At 39.9% G+C, this 27,462-nt stretch overlaps 1 protein-coding gene and 1 non-coding gene across 4 annotated transcripts in view; both read left to right on the top strand.

Moving 5' to 3' along the window:
- The window catches only part of LOC139998278 (protein O-mannosyl-transferase TMTC1), a 284,183-nt gene that overhangs the window by 134,394 nt on the left and 122,327 nt on the right, over nucleotides 1–27,462 (top strand). For all 3 annotated transcript variants that reach the window (XM_072022734.1, XM_072022725.1, XM_072022744.1), the window contains exon 3: nucleotides 23,591–23,664. In XM_072022734.1, coding sequence (XP_071878835.1) covers nucleotides 23,591–23,664 — 74 coding nt within the window. The remainder of the gene's footprint in view (nucleotides 1–23,590; nucleotides 23,665–27,462) is intronic.
- LOC139991924 (U6 spliceosomal RNA) lies at nucleotides 21,911–22,017 on the top strand. The gene has a single exon (XR_011800970.1). It is a non-coding gene; the product is annotated as a U6 spliceosomal RNA (small nuclear RNA).

Genomic DNA, 27,462 nt, shown 5'->3' with positions numbered 1-27,462 from the left:
CGTCTCGTACTATTTAGGAAGAAAGCTCGATGTGGGTGTATCCTTGTTGAACTAAGAACGCGGATTCGTAGTTCACACTTTTCGTTAGAAGAGTGAGGGTAACGATCCGCGATGCCCATTGGTTCTAGCCAATGTTAAGAAACAAAATACAAGGAGAAAGTCTCCTGCACATGTGGTGCCCTTGTTCCTGGGGAAAAACCAGCTATTTCGCTGGGCACATCTGCTTTCTCCGTAATCAGTAAGAGCGTGCAAGAAACCGAAGGACTGTTTAAGGGACCACCCATAAACCGAAGATGTTTGTGTGAATAGAATTGAATAACTAACAGATGTGGTTAATGGTGGTTCCTTGGATCTATTGCGGGTCAGTGTGACGATGAGCAGGCCTCGGCGTCCTGACCGTGAGCGACGTCGCACGGACCATCTCGCGCGACGTAACAGCATTATTTGTATATAGTAAAATTAATAGCACTCGCGTCAATCTCATAATTGTATTTTACATTTCATAATATTAATCTACAAAATTCCGCAAAATATCCAATTAATACGTTTCGCATCGAAAGCACCGTCAACTTAAATATTAAAAATTTTTATGTGTCTTTTAAATCTCTCTCTCTCTCTCTTCTGAGATATTTTCAGGATTAATAACGTTAGTAAATATATAGTCAAATAAAGTTGGATTTTCAAATAAGTAGGTTGCATATTAATTGCTTGAATACTAACATTGATTTAAATATGCGATCTTGTCGTATTTACAAATTATTATGTCATTTTAGCACGCTTATATATGATCAATTACACAAGCAGTTTACTAATTGCCTGTAGATATTTATATATTTATGGGAAATTTAAATATGCAAATATAAATTTTACTCTATAAAATATCAAATAATTTACAAATTATGGGATATTGTTACAACATTCGGTGGAGCTTCAACTCTGTGGAGCTTCTATTTCTTGAGTCGTGTTAAAAATAAATTTGTTATTAAAAAATCGATCATATTTTTTGACGATACGGATACGTATCGCAGCACAGAGTCATACCATCAGGTACAGTAACGCGCAATTAAATTTATGTTCTCAAAACTCTCTCTAGAAAAATAATTAATCTCTAGAAAAATATGGAAACGTTTAACAAAAATTTGGTGTGTTCTTATTTAATTTATTCACAATTATATAATATTATACGACAGAACATCCCTGGCTAAAATCACCGAAAAACAGCAAACCTACTTCGCTTTATTAATGTATCGAATAAAACAACAAACAGTGCAAACATTTGGTATTTGCCATATCTTCGTTCGTAAAAGTTATTATTCGATTATCCAAAGAAAATACTTCGAAAATATCGAAAGCAAACATTTTACGTTAAATCTGGCAGACGAATGATTTCATTATCGACAGGTACGATCCTGTATTGAATAAAACGCGAACGTGATATCAAACGATAAGGCGTGGCGCAAAGTACAGCAGGTTGTTCGTTGTAAATTGCCAATTCGAATAAGGTAACTCTGTTTAAACAGCTGCGCGTCTCTTCCATTCGATCCATAATGACTTGCTCGAGGAAAATCTTTTTTTCGGCAGTGGAATATCATATTCCGTATGCCATGGTGTCCTGATGTCGATTCAAAGGGAGAAACGCCGCCGTGCAAACGAAAAGAAGGGACGTCCATCCACGAGAAACGAGTTTAGGTACCGCTCCTCTCTTCGAAGATAGTGCGTCCTATGCGGTACCCGTGCACGGATTACGTCAACGGTCTTGGATTTTGTCAGTATAAATATTTTACCTCTAGATCCCACAAGCTCGCGTGCAAACCCGGAAGATGCCAAAGATGAATTTTTACCGGTGACAAGGAAATGCTTCTCGATCAATTATGCATGTATCTGCAGCTGCGCGTCGCGTAAATAAACGCAAATCAAATTATCTCCGGAAACGAAACGAGACACCACGGTTTCGCGTTGAATTTCTCATCGGGATTGGAATTATACATCACTGTGTATTAAATACCCAAGTATGAATTTTTAATCGTCTACAGTTCTATCGATCCTTTGTTCAAGAAGAAGCTTGGTATCTGAAGATAAATTTGAAAATTTTTTTTATAGTGGAAATGATTCTTTACTGAGAAAAAATGCTGTACTTCATGTACGCTATCATGCTTTCGCTTATGCTCGACTCTATAAAATAGAAGAACGCGCCGAACTAATAAACTACGTTACGTTAAATCCTCCGCTAGGAAATGGGAGAAAAATAGGAAGTAGAGGAATTATTACTGAATGTTAGCGAGTCCTTAACGGAATGGCCAAATTACAGCGAGGGCAAAGAAAACTATTTGCTCTGGTAACTATTTTCGTTGGTATTCAAAGCCGTTTTAGGTAGGTAATTGTCGAAATTACTCGGTTCGTTCGCGCGGAAACGTAGCGGGGCGAGATCCGCGCCACCCTTCGAGCCCCACACTCCACGACAGAAGTTGCGAATCCTGGCGAACGCTTTTAACAACAACCGGAAGTAGCCAGGCATCAGCTGTCCGAAGTTCCTCGCTCAAGTGTCTACAGCCTTGATTGCGCGATTCATAACGGCGAGAATCCGACTCGTTCGTCCTCTCTCTTTCTATTTTCCGTTTCCGTATATTCGTTTCTTCGTAGTTGCACACGCGCCATAATGCTTTGGCCAGTTTGCCGATTCTTGTTGCTCGTTGCGGATCGCGCTCGTTACCTGCAGCTAAAAAGTGGAATTTATACTGGCGGAAGATGATCGCGCGCGAGCACCAGCTCCATCAACTTGCCAGCAAACGATGGAAAAAGGTATTTTTCTCGAGATCACTAACTCATCCGTAACGACACTTTGGACAAATTCGCTGTTTCCTCCGAACGACTGCGGTTTAAGGTTTTTCTGAAGGCTAAGCTCGTTTCAGGGCGAAACTGCCGCGAAAACGTTTCGGATCGACGTGATTCGAGTAAACCTGCAACTTTTGCGACCTCTCTTGTTAGCGAGTTGTTTCCTCCTACCAGCTTTGTTCCTCCTAAATGGGACAAGTCGAATATCTGTCCGTGGATAGAGTTTGTCGCGTAGGACATTTATTTCACAGCTACTTTTAGTTGTGCTTTATCGATGTTTTACTTGCAATCGCTGTTAAGCTAGATATAGAGATCTTAGAAATTAGAGAAGCTTTACCTCGGTTATTCCGTTTAGATAACCAAACGGTTAAAGCGATGAAATCTATTGACAATTCTTTAAACGGATGGACATTTTTTCTTTGAGTAATTTTTGTCAACGATTCATTTTGTTCCAATGTAATAGTAAATATAATGTACTGGAAAGCAAAATAGTTCTGCGGTAATCGTTTATTACAGATGATGTTTATTTGCTTATACGTCGTGTAGCGTGTCGTGTAAAAATTAAGAAAAAAACAAGAAACTTGTCAATTTCCGAACAGGAGATCGAGATCTTTATTTTTTTACTCAATTTGTACAATTTTATTTTCGCGATGATACACTTTCGATGCTTAGGGTAGTTGAGAATTTCTTTTTAGACTAACTTTTTAGAGTATTTATATTCTTTTATTCGTTGGAGTGGGAGAAGGTTTTGGTCTTACTTATCATATATTTCTGAGAATGGCTAGAGTAACCGAATGCCAGCCAGACGGCTGCGAACGGATGCTGACCGAACGGCCACACGTGATAAGGCGCCCGAAAGTTTGGTTTTTCATATAGCTGTTCGAATTTCACTCGGAATTTCACTTGCTTGAAAATTACAGCTGATTCCTCCTCTTCCTCGAGGTGGTATGTGTTGGTTGGAATATAGATGTTGGGTGTCGAGGCCAGGGTGCGTGGTACTGGTGGTGCTGTCGCATTGTTGCTGTTGATTACGATTTCATTTCGGCAGTAAAATAGATTGATACATAATTTGTTCGGTATATATTTCCTGATATATTCGAATACCCGTATTTTGTTTAATCCATATATTCCTAGTATGCCTAATGCTATGTACCCTATGTACCCTAATATCTGGAGCGTGGTTAGTCCCCAATAGCGTATTTTTTTGATTCTATGTTCGAAATTAAGAGTTTCTATCTCGTCGCCTAGTTCATCGATTGTGGTTTTATAGCCTTGTAAGTTATCTATTACCTTTGGTGTTCGCTCGAGTTTATCTAGCAGATGAGTAAAACTATCGTTTGTTTTGAGCGTTAGGGTTTTTGTTGTGATTTCGTATTTGACGTTAAGTATTTTATTTAATTGGAAATGTAAAGTTTGCATCGTGGTGTCGAGTTTCATGATCATCTTAAGAATAAATCTATCGATATTTGCCTGCCGTTGTTGTTTTAGTATATCGCTATATGATTTCTCTAACTGGTTTAAGTTTTCTGAGTTTACAATTTTCCTAATAAGTGTGGTTTGATTATCGTTTTATTTATTATGGTTTTAATTTTAATAAGGTTGTCGAAATTGTCCATATTCTCGTTTATGACCGTAAAACCGTCATCATCGAGAGTTCCGAACAGACTTTTCGATACGAAACCTATGATGTTGAGTAAACCTCGTATGCTTCGGATATGTGTTAACGCTTTCAAGTGTTTTGCGAGTTGTTTTAGGTTATTGATACGATTTTGTAATCCGTCTAACTCTTCGGCGTATTCTTTGCTGGTTGCATGTGAGTCTATTGTTAATTTATATGATTCTATTGTGCTTATCTGCTCGTATATTTCGCTAGTGTCTAATCCTACTATAATATTGGCAGTTTCGCTGTACAAATATCGTTTTCCTATATCTTTTACGAATACCGAGTTTCCTTCTAATGGTGTGATATTTATTTGCGCGGATACTATTCCGGCAAAGAGGAGCGTCGACCTGGAAAGTAAGGTTTTAGACGATTACCGTGTATCTTTTTGTCTTGAATCAGATAGTATGGAGTACATACTTTATCAATCGTGTATGGTCCTAACCATTCCACATCAAGTTTATGCCTTTTATGATCGTTATGTATTAGAACGGAGTCTCCTTCTTTGAAAACTGATTGAGGTTTTATAATTTTACGTTTTTGGTCGCGCTGATATCGCTGTTTACTTTTGATCAATGTTTTGCGAGCGTGTTGGAGTCTAGAGTCCCATTCTTTTTTGCGGAACGTGACTTCGTCTGCGTATGTGCGTTGGGGATTCTTGGATATTGTGGAGGGAAGATTGGCTTGGTGTCCAAAGGTGAGTTCGAATGGCGTGTAACCAGTGGAATCGTGTATCATTGTGTTATATGCAAGGCATACGAAGTTAAGTTGATCGTCCCATTCTTCGTCCGAATTTCGCTGTATCGATTTTAACATGTCTGTTACTACTGCGTGTGTTCGTTCTAAAGATCCGTTGCTTTGTGGGTGGAAGGATGTCGTTTCGATATGTTTGATTTTGAACGCGTCTTCGTACTGTTGCATCAAACTAGATATAAAATTCTGTCCGTGGTCGGTTAATATCTTTTTGGGAGCAGAAAAGATGTAAATGTAATGATTCAAGAGTGCGTTCCAAATTGTTTCCGTTTGCTGAGTCTTTAGTGGCACGAGTATTAAGTATTTTGTCAATTCGTCATGTATGGATAGAATGTACTGATTGCCTTTCTTCGTCTTTTTCAGTGGGCCTAATAAGTTCATAGCAATTTTATCATTTGGTACGAGGGGTGTGTCGGTGATACAAGGTTCTTCGCGTGGTCTGATACGCGTAGTTTTAGATGTTTGGCAGGTGTCGCATGATTCTATATGTTGTTGTATCCGTTTCATCAAATCTGGTACTCTGTGCCGTTCACGGATGCGGTCGTATGTCTTTTGTATACCGGGGTGTCCTACTAAATCGTGATTTTCTTTTAATAATTCGTCTATTTCCTCTTCGCTATATGTTTGAATTGGTTCCCATGCAAAATTTAATTCTTTTACGGTGTCGTTCAGGAATAATAAAATTCGTTTGATCGCGTTCTTTTCGGTTTCTGTGAAACTGTCGTCGCCTATACCTATCTTCTCGTTTGTATGAATAATCTCGTTTAATTTAGTTAACCATTCGATTCTGTCGTAATTTCCTAGCTTTGTTTTGGATAATTGATAGAAAGATTTACGGTTTGGAGTCATTTTGAGAGGTTTGGGTAACGCGTCGGTAGATTTTTCCCAATCGCGATACTTTTTATCGAGTTCTATGTTTAGATTTTCGCGTTGTCTGGTCAGAACATGTATTCTAGATAGTGCGTCGGCTGCAGTATTATCTTTTCCTTTTGTATATTCTATGTCGTATTCATATTCTTCTAATTTTAATCGCCATCTCATCAAGCGCGATGAAGGGTCTTTGCAGTTCTGTAACCATTTTAGTGCTTGGTGATCGGTTCGTATGAGGAATTTCCGCCCTAACAGATATTGTCGGAGGCGTTTCACGGCCCATACTATTGCTAAAAGTTCTTTTTCCATAATGGTATAATTTCGTTCCGGCGGGTTTAGAGTTCGCGAGATATAACAACATGGATGTCCGTCCTGTGATAAGATCGCACCTATAGCTTCGTTACTGGCGTCAGTCGTTAATGTGAATTGTTTTGCAAAGTCTGGGAATTTTAGTACGGGTGATGAACAGAGTTTGTCTTTTAATGTCTGGAAGGCTTCCTGGGTTTTATCTGTCCAATGAAATTGTGTCTCCTTTTTTGTAAGTTCGGTCAATGGTTTCGCGATTTTGGAAAAGTTTCTGATGAACTTGCGGTAATAACCTGCTAGTCCTAAGAAAGATTTGACGTCTGTGGGATTACGTGGCTGTTTGAAATTGCTAACGGCTTCTAATTTTTTGGGATTTGGCTTTACACCTTCGGCGGTTACTATATGTCCGAGATATTCTAATTCTGGTTTGAGAAATTCGCATTTATTCGGCTGTATTTTGAGTCCGAGTTCGCGTAAGCGTTGCAATACTATCGCGAGGTTGCTATTGTGTTCTTCGATCGACTGTCCGAATATTATAATGTCGTCTAAATATACGAAGCAATGTTTATTTATGAGTCCTCTTAGCGCGGTATCCATCATGCGTTGAAACGTTGCGGGTGCATTCTTTAAACCGAATGGCATTCTATTGTAATGGTAGTGTCCTTGTGGTGTGGAGAATGCTGTGTATTTTTTAGAGTTTGTGTCCATTGGAATTTGGTGGAATCCGGAGGATAAATCGAGGGCTGAGAAGAATTTTGCGTTGCCTAGTTGGGATAGTATGTCGTCTATGTCAGGTAATGGATACGCGTCTTGGTCAGTTAGCTCGTTTATTTTTCTGAAGTCTATTACAATTCGCCATTTCTGTTTCCCTGAGGCGTCTGCCTTTTTTGGTACTACCCAGACTGGTGAATTGTAAGGAGAATCAGATGGTTCTATGATGTTCTTTTGCAGCATTTCGTCCATTTGTCGTTTGATTTCTTCTTTGTGGCATTCAGGCGGTCGGTAAGATTTTGTGTTAATGATTTTATTTTCTTTTAACGTTATTGTGTGTTTAGCAAGGTTAGTGCATGGTAACAGGTCGGTCTCTAAATTGAATACGTCGAGGTAAAACAGCAATATCTTTTCGATTGGTTCACGGAGAGTTTTCTCTATGTGCGAAAGTCTGACTAAATCTTTAAATGTGGAGACTTGATCGTACGTGTTTGAATTTTCGATAAAATTGGTCATTTTGGCTGGGCACTCACCACCATTGATAAAGCATATCGTTGTCGGTTTCCCTTCCAGGTAGACTGTTTTTGACACTGCTTGTTTTGGGGGTACGTCGTTTTCCTGTTGCAATAAAAGAATATTATTGTCAAGTTTTAATTGTTGATTCGAGAGTTCAAATTTGAATTTAGACAGGGCTGGTAAACCGAGTATGCCGTCTTCTATAATTGGAAAGTTGTCTTCTACTACAAAGAATTCTAGAGTTTTGCCAAATAGTTTCATCAAGGCGTGTTCGTTAGTTTTAAATTTAGAATGTCCCATCGAGAATTTTCGTTCCTTTATTATTCTTGGTCGTAATACGCATCTTCGCTTGAGTATGTTAATTCCTGCTCCGCTGTCAACGAGGAATTTATGTCGTCGTCCGTCGGATCGTAAAAGTACTGTGGGTAGTCTTCCTGTTGTGGCGTTAATTCGTAAGTCTGGTCTATTGGTTCCTTTGTTTTTTCCTCGTGTGTCTCGATATTGTGAACTGCTGGTGGTCTCGGAAATTGGCTGGGTGTATGAAAATTTCTACATTGACTAGAGATATGTCCGATCTGGTTGCATTTGAAGCATTTTAATTGAGTCTTTTGGGGAAGTGGTGGTTGTTCAGTTTGCCGGAGATTTCTTGGCATAGGATTAGGTGTTGGAGTTGGTTTTCTAATGATTGGGTTGGGATTATTGGTCGTTAGTCGTCGCTGCTCGGGGAGTCGTAATAGTTCCATTGGTTTTGGTCGTCGATTTCGATCTTCCCTGAAGAATCGCTCGATGTCGGTGGCTTTTTTTTCTGCTTCAAGGATATTGTATGGTGGGTTGGCGAGTAGTAATTGCCCTACTTCAGTTTTCAGGCCTCGAATAAAATCGGTTACGGAATCTTTTAAAATCCTGTTGTTCATAGCTCGTCTAGTAATTTCGTCACAGTATTCGTTCGTTATACTGTATTGTAGCTTATTGAGAGCTCTGCGGAACCTGATGATATAACTTTGCACACTTTCGTCGTGACGCTGTCTCGTTTCGCGTAACTGGTCTTGTTGTTCCCTAACGGAGTCTTTGGTGGCTACATTTCGTCGTAGGGCATCGTACAGGTGTCTGTATTCGTTGATCGGTATATTGCGTATGGCCATTGCGGCTTTACCCGTGATTTTCTCGATTTTGATCATTTTTAGTAATAGAGTTGATTCGCTACACATGGCTCGCATTTCTCGTACTTCGCGTATGAACTCTTCTACTCCGATATCGTCTTCGCCGTTTAATTGTGGTATGCATGTTATCGCGTCTTTAGCCCGTAAACTCGGAGAGGCGAATTGCGGTGGACGGTCTTCGTAAGTGGGATGGTTGTCTTCTTCTGTTCGAATCGGAGCGCACGGTGGGGAAGTTCTATCCCTCGCGGCAATAGATTCGTCCATGGTAATAAGGCAGCCTAGTTCTGTGATAGCGTCGTGTCCTATTTTTATTTTGGAGATATTTTTGCCTAATAGCTCTATCTCTGCTGTACGCTTCTTATTTTCACTGTCGGCTATCTGTTGTGTCTCTTCTATACGTTGCGTAAGAAGCTCGATTTGTTTTTGTATCATGTTGAGTATGGCACGAGTCGAATTATCCATAGCTCCGTTTGTAGAGACGGTTTCGGCTTTGTCTTTTCGCGATGTAGACATGATTCTAATAGAGTTTAACGAGTCTGAGCTATCATTGCTGCTTGGGCTCGAAACGCTTGAGAAACTTGGTTTTCTCGTACGGTAATGTGCAAATAAATCCAGATTTTTAGCTTACCGTAGTAACTATAGCCGTTGACGAGTCTCTGGTTGTTTTTAGATTCCGATCTTTTCGTAGCCTTGCTCTGCGCTGACCGTAGTCCTTTCATCTAGTTTCACCGTAGTGGGACGTTGAAAGTTGCTGCAGGGCTTCGTTGTAGCAAAGATTCGCAGTGGTCCGCTGATCCTTCGATCTTCAATGATGCGCGTACGCCGAAATCGTGATTTCGTTTACACTGAAGCGAATGGATCCTGGCAGGATCGCCAAAAATGTCGTGTAAAAATTAAGAAAAAAACAAGAAACTTGTCAATTTCCGAACAGGAGATCGAGATCTTTATTTTTTTACTCAATTTGTACAATTTTATTTTCGCGATGATACACTTTAGATGATTAGAGTAGTTGAGAATTTCTTTTTAGACTAACTGGGCGATGCTGGAGAGAGCATTTATATTCTTTTATTCGTTGGAGTGGGAGAAGGCTTTGGTCTTACTTATCATATATTTCTGAGAATGGCTAGAGTGACCGAATGCCAGCCAGGCGGCTGGGAACGGATGCTGACCACGTGATAAGGCGCCCGGAAGTTTGGTTTTTCATATAGCTGCTCGAATTTCACCTGTGACAAGCGACTGGTTTCAGATTGTTTGACTTTGAGACACTACCTCGTACCATGTATCGTACAAATCGCTTTATCCCATACGTCCATGTTCTATCTCAAAAATATAAATCTCCCAAAAAACGGTTCGCATCAAAGGGAAACACTGGACTTTTCTTCTACTCCTCTTTAGCTCTACATCCGAACGAGTACGAGTAACGCGAATAGCCTGAAATTATCAAGTCTGCGCTTAATCGAAACGCGAAAGAGCAATCCTCTATAAAGATCGAAAATACTTTCACGTCTAATCGTACAATTCCAGTATTGTAAATCTTGATTCGGCACATGGAAAAACCGCGAAAGTAATACCATTCGACTAACTGGTCTGGATGGAAAACAGGGCGATTTCTCTATTCGCTGGTCGAGATGAAAGGCTTCAATTTCGGCGGAAACTATCAAAGCGATCCCATAAGGTTACAACGCGGCATCGTTATCGTCCTTTTTGTCCGTTCCATTCGATATCGTCGTTAAAATTCGCTTTATCCCAAAGGAACCGATAGGGAAGTCGAGGTCAAAGCGGGTCGCTCGCGACTATCTAGAGCAACTCGAGGGCATTAGTCGACAAGTGCATTAGTCGGCATAACTCAGCCGCTATCACGACGGTATGTAAATGGCTGAGTTGTTGCTCGGTATTCCGGGATCCAGATAACAATTTCTGCCCGATAACATACGCCACGGTGGACCCTCTCTACGGCATGGTCGGCGAACTTGCGGTAAGTTTTGCGTAACCGTGCAATTTACACTTGGACGTCATAGGAAATTGATTCTGCTCGGTGACGACTAAGATTAGCAATCTCCTGCTACACGTTCAAACGCCTGTATATTCAACAGGCTACTAATTGAGGTCATTAATTAAGCGTGCCCACCAACCGATATTATCTGGCATGTGACTATTTTAATGAATCGTGCTTAATTTATTTTGCTCGCTGTCGAGTACAAGAACCAGAGACTTGGATCGAAGGTACATTTGGATAATTAGATAAAACAAGGAGTTTTCGAAATAATATGCAAATTTTTGGATTTTCTACGAATGTATGTATATATATGTCGGAGATGAAGGGACGCCGGAGCCTTTCTTTCGCAATATTTGGGAAGCTCCTCGATACTCTAGTCCAGACTTTTTATTATAGTCGTACTTAAACGATAAAACTGAGAAATAGCTGTTTATGAGTTAAGTCAATTATGATTATCCGAGATTCATGACAATGGGCTTTGGCTCGCAGTGACATAATGGGTCACTGAACGTAGCCACGGTCACGGGAGGGACGTGTACCTAACAGAGGTATAAAGTAATTGAATAACTCTCCTTAAAAACAGGGATTGACCCGAGGAATACGGAGAGGAGTATATAAGGGCAGTTCCACTTGGACCGAGGGGCAATCCGATAAGTTCGACTAGCCCAGTGAACACTTACATCGAGTTCCTAATCGCAATCGTCATCCCGTTGACCGTGTATTCGTTATCGAACCTAAATTCATCGTCATAGACATCTCGATCACTCGATCGTCGATATCGCTTGTTAACTTTTGTAATACATTCCCATAAACAAACATCATCTGGTATAAGACAACTATGGACAACTAGCAGCAAGACTCATTACACGCCCCGTTTTCCAAAAATGATCCGACATATATATGCTGTAATTGAGTATTTATTTTATTTTGATTCTCTGTTTGCTTACGTAACCGATTTTATTTAATCTGATGTTGCTTTACGTATAATTATATTTACACGTTATTGTGCTCGAATAATATTTGCACAACGTTGTTGGATTAAATTGGCCTAAATAAAAATTGTATTGGAGGATAACATAAAAGGAGATGTGTAAATATGTGGGTAACTATATTAACAATTTTCGGATTATAGCATCGTGTCGATTTGTTAGGCAAGCATAGAAGCTTTTTAATAAAGTTAACTCGTATTGGCGAGTGGACATTTCCTTCTTTATACATTTATCGTTATAGGATATGTCCGACACAGCACGATGCGTCGCTTATTCTACTTGTAGTCGCGTAGCTTTGAATTGGATTCTTTCTTTTGAACGCTGTATTTTTATTTCCCTATTCTTCTAGATAATAGCATATAATTTATTAATATAGAGCCTTTCAAAAATAACTCTCACAAGTCAGTCGTACGCTTCGTTTGTGTCTTCGTTTAAAAAGTAATCGAATTGTTCTACGTTTATAGTGCTTCAAAGTACATGAAATATATTTTTAAATCCTGTGTCGTAGAAAAGAAAATAGAAATAACATTTTGTACGGTACAGTGAGTAATCTGCTAGCGATAATTTCGTTATTTGTACGCTTGCGACTGCGTATAGTTTCATAAAATAATAACGCGTGGAAGTAACTCAGCAAGCGTGTTCTTTATGATTAAAAGTTTATGTCCAGAAATTACGCGATTCCAGTTCGTAGCAACCATACTACCTACGTCGTACCTATACAATTCAAAATACCCATAGTTCGCTTCTATTCTCTTTGCACCTTTCGAAAATTCCTCTGGTTTCGACAATGGTGAAAAAGTTTCACAAAGTATCGCCAATACTATTACAAACTGGCCAAGCGTTGCAACTTAAAGCACCGGTAGTCTAGCAGCGAGTGTCTGAAACGGCGCACTAGTTGCCCGCGGAAGGAAACTTCATAGAAGCCCGTCTTGACTGGGGTTGGAAAATGGTTTTATGCAAGTTGCAAGAAAAGAGGCCTGCCAACTTCTCTTGGGAAAAGGGCTTTGCCACCGCATCTCGCTTTCCTCGTTTCTTCCACCGGCTACCTTCTTCTTTTCGTCGATCCCCGCGTTCCTCTTCCTTTTTCTTCGTTTCCGCCGTCATCGTTTGCCGACCTTATTCTCGAATCGTTTCGCGGCACAATTCTGTGAACTTTCTTTCGTCGATATCGTGAATCCTCAGTATGTGCGCGTGGTTAAGTAATATTCCGATATAGGAATAAGCATAAGAATTTGATCCTTCATCGTCCGTTTTTCGATAACAAACGCTCAAAGAAACGTGAATTTTACTTCGATCTCGTTTTATAATCGAATCATCGCTATGTCAATCTTACTTCGTTTTTATCTGTTTTACGAAACTTTTTAAATGCTTCGCACTGATCGAAGTTCAGTTATCAGAGTGGACCGGCCAAAATGACAAGTTTGTAATTTCTTCTAGGAATTTTGTTAATTTACCGTGTATTCTCGAAACCTTGAACGATGTTTTCCAAAATACCTATGATAAAGACCTGTTCTTTCCCCTGCGTGATGCGTTTTTCCATCGCGTTTTAATTGTCGTTTCTTCGATTCAAGTTTTACGTTATAGTCGACTAATTCCAACTCTTCTGTAACACGATAATCCTCTTTCGACGTCGCACATCGTTAAAAATCTACAAAACCCATTATCCCTGTCACGATTTTCTTCTCTCGCGAGAACCGATCCCGTAAACCCTCTGTCGTCAAGCCTGTCGGAAGGATCCACCGCTGTAGTGTCTCAACAATTACCGTCACCACAACCGTTCAAGCGTCAGAACCTATAAACCCTACGGACTTATAAATCCGAACTTATAAATCGACGAACGCACCGGAGAAATTGCTTCGGAGCGACGTCGCGTCGCCGCTTGCTATCTCGCCGCGCGACATTATTGCAGCCGGAAGAGATATCGACAGAATTACGTATCGAGCGGAAATCCTTTTGTCGGGAAGGCTCGGTTCATGAACGGGCGGACCGATAGTGGCGTGCATTCCACCGCGTCGACGTTTTGTTCTATAAAAGTTGCCGAGGCAGTGACCGCGAGCTTTTCTCTCTGGACTCGCTTTAAGAACGTGGGAGCTTCGACGGGTAATTGGCGACAAATAGAGAAAAGACCTCGGCGACGGTGGCCATCCTTGACGGTCTGGTCATCCCTGCGCCTCGTTTGAGAGTTCCGACGTTCTTTTACACATTACCCGCGATTCCGATTTCTGAATCTTCGAATGACAAAGAGGAGACCACGTTGACTCGCTCTTAACGAGATTTTAGGAGGATCAACGGCGTTAGCGAGTAGCAGAACAGTTACCGATGTTTCAGGAGAACGAGCGGATGAGGCGTTACGCAAATTTGTCTTTTTCTTTTCTTTTCTGAACTCGACTATTACACTGTAGATGTTTATGCGTGTCTAGAGAATTGAAATCCGTAGAACGATACGGTGTGTTCGTAATATGGCAAAATACGTAAGAGCACGCATTGTATTTGTATTTATTTTCAAGTAGGTATCGTGACGTATGCTCTAAAAAACTATTTCAATTGTAAAATTGAGTACAAGAGGGTTTAATACAACAGAACTTGTTCGGAACAGCGATAAATCCAAGTATGTCGATTTTGAAGTCGAAAAAGGACGTAATTCTATCGGTGAAATTATAAATTGACTAGTTCGAACAAATACCATTATTGACAAACTTCGAAAGCTCGAAAAGAAGCTTGTTGAAATAAAACAGATGCATCGATCGTTCGATTTCTACGCTGAAATAAATGTCCCTATCTAACACGTGAACCTTAGATATAGAGCAACACAGAAAACAATAAAAATAGTAATATAGAAATAGTTCGAAGCTCAAAGAATTTGTTATCCAACTCGTCGTTCTTTTCGAACGATGTGTCGCAAAAAGGACGAGTAAAATCCACAGTCAGGATGAGGTGTGTGTATATATTTTCTAAATTTGAAATCAAACCAGAACAGAGATTATTCGATTAGCCCGAGGGCAAAGCACACGATCCTGATATATCGGTGACTATTTTCACAGGGCGTGCGATATCTCGATGACGTCAGCAGCATCATGGTACGTGATCGATGGAAAAGCGTAATGCTTCTTAAAGCTTGGCGTTTTTGTCGATAATAACATTCTCTGGGAAAATTTATGCTCGTCAGGAAGATGGGACCGTTTCGCTCTTCCTTTGGAAATGAATGGAACGACGAGATGAGAACTAAGACAAATCTAACGGAGTGTCCCGGGTAGTTAAAGTTAGACAAGAATCTGGTATTACGATGTTATAACATCTTATAATACGATATTCCTAGAATCGATGAAATCTTATAATTCTTGAAATCTGACAGTTGAAGAATTTGTGAGTGACAAGTATATCCTGCGCGAAAAGCTCGTCGGAATTAGTTTTCGTTGTTGAGCGTATTGCGGAGACCCGTTTAGTGAATTGGAATGGTATGAATTATTTCTTGTGTTGGGTGAAAATAGAACTGACTCGTGTTGCAGATCAGTTTATCTATGCCATATTCTTTGACAGAATTCTTGAATTTTCTGTCACTTTTTTGACTCAAGGTGTCGAGAAAGTCACAGAATCATTCGTCGCTTTACAGTTATCGAATTTGATAAGTAGTTTTCCTACGCATAAATACATGGCAGAGTATAACGAACATATAGAGCATAATGAGGTTGTTCAATAACCTCTGTGTACGATTGCAAACGATAAGTTGGTAAACTTCTGCGTAAAGCGCGACAAAATTTAATTTCCTAGAAACGCATAACGCGATCTATTTAGAAATTCAAAGTGTCATAGGTAAGAAGATAACTAAGAAACGCGGGCGTGCGTTCCTTCTTTAAAATTCCATTGTATTAACAATTCAAACGAGGTTAACAGCCTCGTTATCACGTTGTGTAGAGTAGAATAGGAGCGGAGACAGAGACAAAAGTAGACGATATTGTCACGTCCCAAACCGCCGCGTTATAAACGCCTTAACGTCCTTAATAAGCTTGTTGTAGCAGTAAGGATTATTGGCCTCGGCGTTCTCAGCCACCCCTTCGTCTTTTCGGTAGCAGTTTTCGCGAATGAAATTCGAGGGAAGGTAACGACGTCGTTATCCAAGGGATACAGTCGAGAATGGAGTTGGCAGCTTGTAAGAAGATGAAGGTTTAATAAAGACCGCTGTAATATTAAAGCAGCGGATTGCCCGCAACGCGTAACCGCGAATCACGCGACTTCGTCGTTGCTTTTGTGCAAGCTGCTCTATGATGTGGTAATATCTTCTATTTGGTTAAATTGCATGCCTGTTAAAACCTGCACAACTGTGAAGGCTTTTCCATTTGTTCCATAAAGGCGTTGAGGTGTAATCGATATGCTGTATATAATATCATATAAATATCTTTATAAATACTACGTGTGTGTACCTGTGTACATAAGCGCGTATTTCCTCTACCTGTACGATATATCACAAATTTTTAATGATCTTACGAGAACTGCGAGTGCCAGTGAAAATTGCAAGGTAGGGATAACTATATATATATATATATACATATCCTACGGCAACCTGATTCATGCCACGTATTAGAATTCCACGTGAAGACACCGCATACGTTCTCGATTTCGGGAGAAGCGGTCGTTAATCCGCCAGCTCGAGTCTATTTAATGTCTACCGCATCCATCATAAATTTGCATTCCAGGGTCGCCATTGAAAAGCTGGAACCTTGAATACCCGAAATTCTATTTCGATGCTTCCCAGCTTCCTTCGCGTATATTCGCCTATTACAAAAATCAAACGCATAAACTGTACCGTACATGCGGAAAGATAAAAAAAAAAAAAAAAAAAAAAACGAGAAGAACGTTCAATTAAATTAATATCTCCTCTGCTCTATAAAGGGAAAGTTGAATTTCCATGAAATCCAACTGGTGTCAAAGATGTAAGTTATTCGTTGCAGAAAGAGGAACTGAAATGCGTATACTTTACCCTGATAATTCCATAAAAGGATAAAAGAGACAGTCTCGTATCAGTCATATATTATGTCGCAGTTTGCAGTAAAGGCTCGCTTTTTGTTTTTAAAAGCAGATATCTTTTTATTGTATTCTGCGATAAGATAATCCCGACTATTCGCGTCCATTCGTTCAAGATACGATCCAATTAGCAGCCCTGGAAGAAAAAAAATTTGCGAGTAAGAGCATGGAGGAATTCTGTACGTTTATGCTATCTCTTTACGATGAACGAATTTGTGCAATTGAGTCATACGTTTCTTGACAATTGAAAATTCATCTCACACCTGTGTAACGAACTTGAGACATTTAGGAGAAGTGGAGTTTATCAGTTTCGCTTTCAAACGGTTCAAATACGCAGTGGCTGTAATCGTCTAACAAAATAGAACCGCGATAGGTGACTGACACATAGGCAGATCTTGAATGTGGAATTAATCTGTGGAGAATATCTACTTTTGTCACAGATACGTAGTAAGTCTTTGACACGATATTCTCTTTACTAGTTTCTTATGCTGTCAAAGACGATAAAGAACTTTGTCAGAGGATGGAAGAAAGATCTTAATTGTACCCTTTTCGAATTTTATATTTTTATCGAAATTTATTTTTTATTAGACGAAGAAATTGAATTAATCGTGAAATTTTGTGTACTTTGAACGAATTATCAATTCTCTAGTCAACGTAATATTATAATTTAATTGCAGAGTCGTTTGACGTAAATATCGTTAAATGTAGAAAATATTGAAATCGGTATCGTGTAGAGCGAAAGTAAAAATTATTTAATATCGTAGTTACCGAACTAAGATTATAGCGATCATTTCCAAATTATTCCAATGATAACCGAAATAATCGTAACGCAAATAAGAAAACACTGTTACTTTTAATTTCATAAATCATTGGGCTAAGCCGTGTTATTAACATATACAGGTTACAGTACTCCTTAATGTCGCTAATTATTAACGCGATATGTTACACGATATAGCGGAATTAATTAATTTCCGGCCATATTGATGTTACATGGCTAACCACATTTGATCCTCCGTTACCACACATATTATATTAATTGTACATTATAGATTAACATTATAGATTATAGATTAACGTATTCATATCTATACATTAATAATATATACGTTATCAAGATACAGAACTTCCCTATAACATGCATAATTTGCAAATAAAATACAAATAAATACAAAATGCAAACGTAACGTACAAATAAATATTTATACGATATAATATTAAAGAAACGATACGGAGAACTGACCTAGTAATATTCGCGCTATCCGCGAGAAGATAACGATGAAATCGGATTCCCTTGAAGTTGGAAAGCATTCGAAGATTTAGATAGATCTGCAGATGTAAACGCGTTACGTGGTAGAGTTGGAAATCAAAGGAATCGACCGTTCCGACAAGTCTGTTTAGCCCTCGGAATTCTCGCGTTAATTACGCGCGTCTGTGACTACGGAAAGGCGCGGGAAAGTAAAAGGAATGCAATCCGATATAAAAGAGCGTGGAGGAGTTGCGAGGAGAAAGCTAGAGGCCGGAAGAAGAAGGGGCGGATAAGCCACCTCCGAGTAACGAGCGAACTGCTACGGAACTACCGCCTCATATAATCAATTAGGACTCTTGAACGAGTGAGATGGTAATGGAGTTGAGCTAAGTACAAACTGGAGCAAACTGGCGTCGACTCGAACGAACGTATCAACCACCGCATCCTCCCGGCTTCGTCTACTTCCATCTATCCGTTTCTACGAGAACCAGCGATCTTCGACAACTCCAGGATTTATTAAGTATCGCGTATAACGCCATTCGCATGATCTTCTTCCTTATTTTAGTGTGATTCATTTAGTGTGAATATTTTGCTTGATGAATCGAATAATATAAGAACGACCCGGATATAACGATGAACGTTTTTAAAGAATGGATAGAGGCGATTAGTAGACTCGTATATTTATGCGAATTCAGATTTTTATGAATATAACTGGAAAAGTAGCTAAATACCTAATAGGTAGTACCTAAACACGGCTAAAGGAGAAGGATCTACGTAAAAAGATTGGCTTCGCCCTCTGAATATTATAACGAGCGTTAGAAGAGTCGAGAGAAGCCCAAAAATTCTCTGGATTGCACAACGTTCGTTTTAATCCGTTTTTCCCACTTGAGGGCAGAGCCGCCACTTAGGTTAATCGTCGGTTGATGTTTTTTTCGAAATTACCCATTATCCCTGGCCATCAATTCGAGGGACATTGAAGGCGCGTGAAAGAATCTATCACAAAGTGGCCAGAGTAATCTCTGTTATCTTAAGTAGACCCTTCGTTTATGGCTCCTTGGTCCTCGTCGAGGCCACTTTCGACTCCTTTCTCATCCCCTTGACGTTGACGGAGTATTGTTCCACGTCCGAGATTTTCCTCGAAGTTCCTTCCACTAAGCGGATAGGGTAGATAAGAGGACGAAGGACAGGGCCCTCGGAAAATGTCAACTTGTTGTTTATCTTATACCGATTTCGTTTTGGCCCATTTACCTGCGATGAATCTCACGCCCTGAATTGCTATTATAACTCGTAAAACGCGATACGTCGTGTCACTTAGATAATATTGTATTGCCGCAAAAGATCCGAGATTAGAACGGTGCTCGCTGATAGCAATAAAATTGAAGCCGACTACTTCATCGCAATATGCAAACGGTATAATGGATCATACGAGAGATAATCAAATTTTATTAAGATAATTTTACTTGTTTGTCTCGAATGTAGGTTTTACGCTCCTTTCGCAGATCTCCCTGAAATATAAGATTCTCGCAGATATAGATTTTATGTTTCGTTTCCAAATATTGCTTAAACGTATAACTATCAGACTGTAGACATTTATGCCTTTTTGGGAAATCTAGACTTCCAAAAGTCTACAAAATGCATATACCTGACGTGCAAAAATACATAAAATAACCAAAGTGATCTGAAACAATCCGATGTAGCCTGAATTTCATAAATTAACTTTCGAACAAATTCTCGATGTTGCCTATGTAGAAACGTGTATTTCGAGTAACAGTAGCTTTGACGACGATCGAAGCGCATTTCTAATAAGCAACCATGCCGAATGCAATTAATGTTTCATTAAATCGTTCTCCCTTGGGAGAAGAGCTCGATATCTTTCCTGTATTCTTTTCATTTCTTTTCATCATCCGAAGGGAAAGGGATTGATTTATTGCTTTCTGATGTAGCCGGCCACGTTGAAAGTCATATTCATCAATGTCCATCACGGTCGCAATTATAGTCGAAATTTAATAATAACGCGAGCAACTGTATCGGTTTTGCTTTCGTGCATCCTTGAACCATCCATAAAATGTATGAAATTAGCGGATCGGCGTATGCAACGGCGCTTCATTAACGGTGACGTAATTTATTGCCGTACAGGACAGTTAATAATAACGAGAATTTAACGATACGGGGGAAACTTCGAAATTTCCCAGACAAACGTTAATCATTTTTCGAACGCAGAGAATATGCGTATCTGTACATTGTTAATCATGGTGTGCCGCGCGTCAATGAGAAATTAATATAGCTGAATAGAAAGATGTAACGTTTCGATGCTTGACGTTCACCTAATTTCACCAGTCGCCGGACCAAAATTTAACGAAATTAAATGTTTCGCGATTGACGATGCAATATGCGTGGAAAGTTTCATCCTACGCACGACATTAAATTGGAAAAGTAAAATAACATTTTTCCCTAGGAGACTTTCTATCTGATTTTCGAACTCGGACGTTTTTTCCTATATTTGAATGTTTTGAATTCTATAAAAAGCGTTGTGTCTGATAAAAAAAGATATAGTCGTTTATTATATATATAGCGACTATTTATCGTATTGTCGAGGATATGAGATACACAAAAGGTTTGAATTCTAGAAAATTGTATAAATATTACATTTTAATTGTTAGTATTGCAAAGGGTTATAACAGAGTTATTTTTGTATCTTTTTATTTAATTTATATTCAATTACAGTTGAACACTTGTATTTCTGTTTAATAGTAATAGTGTACTATTAAAATTTATTCTTCGCTGCAAGAATCATCGGCGATATCGCACATGCACATGAGAATACAAATAGCAACATTTTCATAACTCGCGTAAAATATGCAATTTTTTATTTCTAAATTAATAAATAAATTGTACCTTAAATCGTTAAAAATAGATGCTAGCACTTGTTTATATGCTCCATACAACGTACATGTTAGAGAAATAAAAAACTACAGAAAAGGTTAAAGATTGTGCAACCTTTTCCTTTCTTTTCTTTAATTGGCACTTTTCAAGAATCATCGGAGGAATTAATTACAAACTATAATCTCGTTCTTTCACCTCGTTTAATCGTACGTACTGGAAATTTTGATGATGGGATAATCAAGTAATTGTGCGCAGTTAATAACAAATAACTCTGACTATACATCGTAAGTATAGTTCGATGTTATAATAGTTGTATAAAAGTTGCATATATTCTGAGCAATAACGTCATGTAAGAGACACATTTGCGACTTGTTTCACACAATTAGCCGTAAATTTCCAAATATTGCACACTCGTTCGTTGTTGTTCCCGCCATTCGTCTATTTTTCCATCAAACAATTCACAACGTTCGCGACAAGTTGGCATTCGGCGATAACGGCAAATGGAACAGCGTTACCGCAAACGTAAGCAGGTTATCACGAAAGTAACAAAGTTGATTACAACTATCGATTAACCGAAATTGAAAATTCGTCCACCGAACCAACAATAGAGACGCGAGTTTCTGCAGACGGTGCGGTGTCGCAAATTAACGCGGTATAGTTGTTAGACTGCATGACGGTAGCTGCATGCGCGCGTCAGGGACCGTATCGTAGATGGGAAGATCAATTCCGCCGGACCTCGATTCAAACTTCTTCGAAACGATCCCGTTTAACAAGCTCTCGTTCGAAAGCTACGAATTAAATGTCGCGAGAAAACCGAAGTGCCGACAGGCCCAGCAATGTATCGTCGGTCCTTCGATCGAATAGTTACGCGGGAGAGACCTGCGTGACCACGAGGCCTCGAACGGTTGCGGAACACGTACGTGGTGGGGCTAAGTTAAAAGACAAAGAGATGTTAAGGGAGAAAGACTAGTACTTGCTTTGGCAGTACATATACTAAAATTGGAACGATACAGAGAAGATTAGCATGGCCACTGCGTAAGGATGACACGCAAAATCGTGAAACGTTCCACATTTTTTGGCCTGATGTATCGCCCCAGCGGTTCCCGGGCACCCCTCGATCGCAAGAGGGACTGTCATCGTGGAGGTTTTATTCGGTTGGAGTCCCACACTACCACGCCGCTTTTCCCCCTAGAAGCGGCGGGTGTCCTTGCGGATTTCCTCTACATAAAAAAAAAAAAAAAAAAAAGAAAAAGAAAAAGGCGAATTAATAGTCAGTGTTAGTTGAGAAGCCAGAGTGTGTGAATGGAGAAGTCAGGGAGACAGTGTTGCTAGTGTCATGTAAAATAAAAAAGAGAATTTATTTCTTAACACTTGTTTTACACTAACTACAATTTACTTCTGAACTCTAGCCGCGACTTTTCAAGACCGAAGCTCTTCCAACTTGACTCTCGATGGGATCCGATTCCCTTTTCTTTGTCACCCTTAGATATCCCCACTATCCATGCGTTTGTTAGCCGTCCGCGACTTTTGCTACGTACGTCTTCTTCTCGAAGATTCGGCGAAAGGACCGTTGGGATATTGAAGGTTCATTAGACACATCATCGTCACATGGCACATCATTTCCGTCATCAGCCCATCGGTTCCGAAGCACGGCCTGGTCTCTGATGTGATTGGCGTCACACTAGCGTTGTCGAGAGAGCGTGGTCCGCGTCCAGAGAGAACGTTGGATCGTAGTGACGAGAGTTGCAAACCAACTATTTGGTTGTCTTAATTATAGTACGTCATTGTATTTAGTTCATGTTAAATAACCATCGTTTCCTGTTTAACCAACGTCTGTTTAATCTATTGTAAATAAACTAATTGTAGTAGGAATCCTACGAAAGAGACCTTCGGTTTCTCATTTCGAGTGCCCGTATCAGCGACGCGAGAATCTGAGAATTAATTGGTTGACCGATTCGTCGTAATGGACGATGTCCGTAAATTTCTAAGATGCAACCCGCTGAATGAAGGAGAATGAAAGGAGAAGGGAGCGTTGGAGCGGAACAAAGAAGGATAAAACGAAAAACGGAAGACGCTGAGGCCACCCAGTGGCACATACGAATCTATGGATCCAGGTGATCCTCGAGAATCTTGGCACCATCCGAGCCGGTAGCTCAAGACGATCTTCGGGAAGCACGGTTATTCACTGGTGGCGAACTGTCAATAACTTGGCCAGGCTCTCTTCTCTTTCAATTCGCCCCTGGCCCTTTGGATCACATGGCCGTGTTCCTCGTCGTTTGTCCCGTGAAAGGGATCCCCTGGTTGGCTTTCTGGCGCGTCGTAGCCTTTTCGTTTTACACAGCCAAATCCAATTTCAGTCCACCGCCTACCCTGCAAGATCTTCGCACTGGCTCGAACGTCCATTGTGTCCTTCGATTTCGCTTCTCGGTGCTCGTGTCGAGAATCTACAGATTTACCACTTTGGTATTAATGTTTCCGCGTTGAACCGATCATTCGGGTAGTTTGGTTCTGCGAGGATCGTTCTGCGTTTTTAATATTTCTGATACAAAATAATTTGTTTGCGCGATACAGTTTATATAATTTCTGATTCTGTTTTCTTATATCGACACTCGTATACCAGATTTTCATGACATTTTTTTCTTGTTTCAGGTAACTGGCATCGTAGGACGAGCAGACGTACTCGCTTGCATCTTCTTCTTATTGTCGTTTCTCGCTTACCATGGGTGAGTGTAATTTTATATAAAAACAATTGCTCCATACAAAACAATAGCCTTGATTCAGTGACGATTACTTTTCGTCCATCTGCTTCGTCGTAATTACGTTTTGCTTACTCGTAGTTAAGATAAATGAAGTGAAATAAAGTTGAATTTAGTGTAAGAACGTTCCCTAATTTATTATACATGCTCTCTACCGAACGCAATAATCAGATAACAGATTTCTATGCGTACGGAATTTAAAGATATCGTCGTACGAGTATCGGTGGCGATACTTAACAGATGAAACTGGGCTTCTACCTTTATTATTTTCTTAAAAATCCATCATTCAACGATAATGATTCCTCGCTTTGCTCAATTAGTAACTGTCGCATTGTCGTATTACAAATTCATCGCTGTTGAAACGTCAAATCCAGCAAAGGACACTCCAGCGAAAAATTCACAGACGTCAGCCAGTGAAAATCCCTATCAAAAGAATAACAAAAGTGATCCTCCCATTTTCTACGTTCTATTCTATTTGTTCTTGCGTTCAGGTTGCGAGTAACCAAGTAAGGTAGCGTGCCAGAGGCCATAATACAGCCATAATTTCATAGAACCGTAGAACTTACCAGGTGTGCAGATACGTACGTATGTACGTCAGCGACGTCGAGCGTCGCTAACCGTTGGGACGACGCCAATCTGACGTTGAAACAGTGGCCCATTTATTCTCATGAGCGACTAGACGGTGTGTGGAAATTATAAACTAAACTAATTTACTCCCTCGGGCCCCGAAGCGACAGCCAACTATAGTGTATGCTGGCTGGTTGATCGCTTCCGAGCGTTCCTCATCCTCTCTAACTTTCTCCCTTTGGTCGTTTATATCGATCCTTAAACGTGAAAATATAAAGTGCTTACGAGCACGATCCCGCGAACTTACCGCGGAAATCTTTTTATCGTCGGTGTAAGAGGATTGCGGACTTATGCATGGTAAGCGATGTAACGGCTAGTTCGTCGCTCGACTTTGGGCACTTGGAGGGGGTCGTTTGACTTACCTGACTCCCGTCATGGTATACTAAAGCGTTCTTCCGAAGTTGAAGCCTTCTTTTTGTTCTTTTTAGGGCTTGTGTCTTCTGCCTTGTTTTTGGCAAGCATAATACGAGGACAGAGATTGAAAGAAGAGTATTTTTAAGAGATTTTTAACGTCAGACTATGGTAGCGATAGACCGATTGATAAACGGATGGGTCGATAACTGCGCTGAGACCGTGACATCGAAAAGTTAATTTCAATTAATAACGATAATGTGAAATGGAATACGTACATAGATTCGCGGACATATGTATACGCTTGTAGACACCTCTTGCGAATATACTCGTTGGCACTATCATGAAATCGATATTACGACCATCGTAATTACGTTGTCGAGTCTCGCTTAAGCGTCAATGAACCGATCGAGCAAAAAATCGTTGAAAGAGCGTTAAAAATAGTTTAACACGGTCACATTCTTAGTTTCGCTTTCGCAAAACTCGTAACATTTTTATCAAGCATCGGATGCGACCGGTTTTTCAAATCGAGACCTCCGCCGTGAGAACGTTATCCAACGAAAGCAACAGCGGCCTGTTCGGTGAAATGAATTTCGACGCCGGACGGCTACGTAATTAAACTTGAACCTTTCGCGGGGCAACACGGGCCTGTTTGAAATGAGGGGAAAAACCAGCTCGTATTGCGATCGATCGCGGCGCTCTCGACGTCGAGCGAATGCGCGTTTTTTCCCCTCGATGGAAATAAGAGAAACAAATATCGAGATAGCGGCGCGAGCCGTGTAAAATACGCGGTATATCGAGAGAAGCGAAGGTGCATAACTCGTAAACGGCGAGGTAAATGGCTGCTCTGTTTAAATGACCGTTGAAACAGGTCAGTGTGTCAACCCTCGGGCTTTTAGGTAATGAATCTCGAATGAATATTTGTATTAAAAAAGGGGCGGACGCGCGGAAAGGGGTGAAAGAGTAAGAGGAAGAATACGAAACGTTTGGGAACAAACGTTTATTGTTGGAAATCAGTGACATCGTTCGTCGAATTACTCAAACGTATTCGACTGTTAGCGAACGTTACGATAATCCTTGGATCTCTTAGTTTCGTTCGGATCGTTGTATTGGCCTTTTTCTTCGTCCACAGTTTTACAGAAATAATTGATCAACTGTTCGTTGAGCGTTAAAGAAAACGCGATTTAACGGTGAGTTTTAATTTTAAAGAAAATGATGCTTTTGCTTTGGTACTTGGATTACTGTTTCGAATTACTTCTTACGAGAGAAACGTATATGGATATTATTTGTATAAAAAAGCGACCATCGAAATCTCTTCTTTTTCGCTATCTGTCGATCTTAATTTTTTATCGAATCGTAAAAATTCAAAGCTGTACGGTCTATCCCAAAAGTCTCGCGATTCTATTCGTGGAACGTTCGAAGCCAGCAAATACCCAGAAAGGAGGATAGCGTTTGGAAAAACTTTTGGAACGAAAAGTAAAGCCATCGTTGAGTCGATCGATTGACAGCTGGATGCTTGGATAAAGCGGTTGTCTCGGAATCCACGGGATCCATTCGTCCGCTTTTCCATTTCCCTTTGGTTTAGCCCGTCCTTTCAGCGACGATACTTTTCCTTATCCGCGTAATTGCCACCTTTTAAATCCGTCGATTCGGAACGAATCTCCTTTTCCACGACTGCTTATGCAGCATTATGCATACTTGCCAAGAAATTAAGTGGCTAACGATTTACGTTGATCGCACTCTTCCATCGAATTCTTCGCTCTCTCCATTTATTACTCTGCTATTTCGTCGACGTTTTTCAACCATTCAAACCTCTCGCCATAGTTAGACACAGCAATACCATAAAGATTGATTATTTGGACTGCGTTTGAGAATAAAATATTTACGCAAGCTTGGAGCAATTTAATCGCGAAATGTACTATTGGCTTGGCAATTGAGTCATTTAGTAATCATTTAGTTGTCAACCCAATAGCTACGAGTATGTTTATGCAAGGTCGCCTTTTTACAGGCACAGTAAAAAAAGTGGAACCCGAGCAAAGATACACGTACTAACGTTTCACGACCTAAATATTCTAACGACTAATCTATATTACTTCGGATATTTTACATATTTTTGCATACTATGTATATTCTATGCGTTCTTGTAACTAAACTTTCCATAAATGCACAAAAATACATAGTAACTGATAGTTGCGATAGAAATTTGATGGAAGTTCGATGTGACAGACGGATGTTTAAAGCATGAAGAGGAAAAGTGAACTAAGCTACGTTTTTTTTCTAAATTGATCATGAGTTTATAGCGTTAATTTATTCCAATAAACTGTATTGATCTAGTCGTATGAGAATCGAGGGATTCGTGGTGTTGAAATCAGCGTCAGATAACTTAACGGAATCAGTCGTGCAATGAATATTTTGTGATCGCATCTATTTTAGATAGCGAATTACTCAGCTTCTTGAGTATTGGGGTTAAACTACTTTTGCTCTCAAGGCTTCCGATATGTATATTAACTAGCTTTTCTCCTCAAGTATAGGAAAATAGTTCACTTTGCATAAAATTAATACACGATGTCGTATGACTACATTATTTACCCTATGTGTATGTACTTCAGTCCTATATACGTATATATGCGAACATAATATCTTGAATATTTTACAAAATGCGCAAGATAATTCCAAGAAACATTTATACGTACGTTCGATACGAATCCTTAATATACGATGCTCCGATTCTCGTGCAATCTTGATCTGTTCCATTCGACTTAAAATAAATAACTTTGAGCAAAATCC

Source organism: Bombus fervidus, chromosome 1 (genome assembly GCF_041682495.2).
Source record: "Bombus fervidus isolate BK054 chromosome 1, iyBomFerv1, whole genome shotgun sequence".
In the NCBI taxonomy this organism is placed as follows: Eukaryota; Metazoa; Arthropoda; class Insecta; order Hymenoptera; family Apidae; genus Bombus; species Bombus fervidus.
Note: the sequence above shows the minus strand (reverse complement) of the source record. Positions and strands in the feature narration are given on the sequence as shown.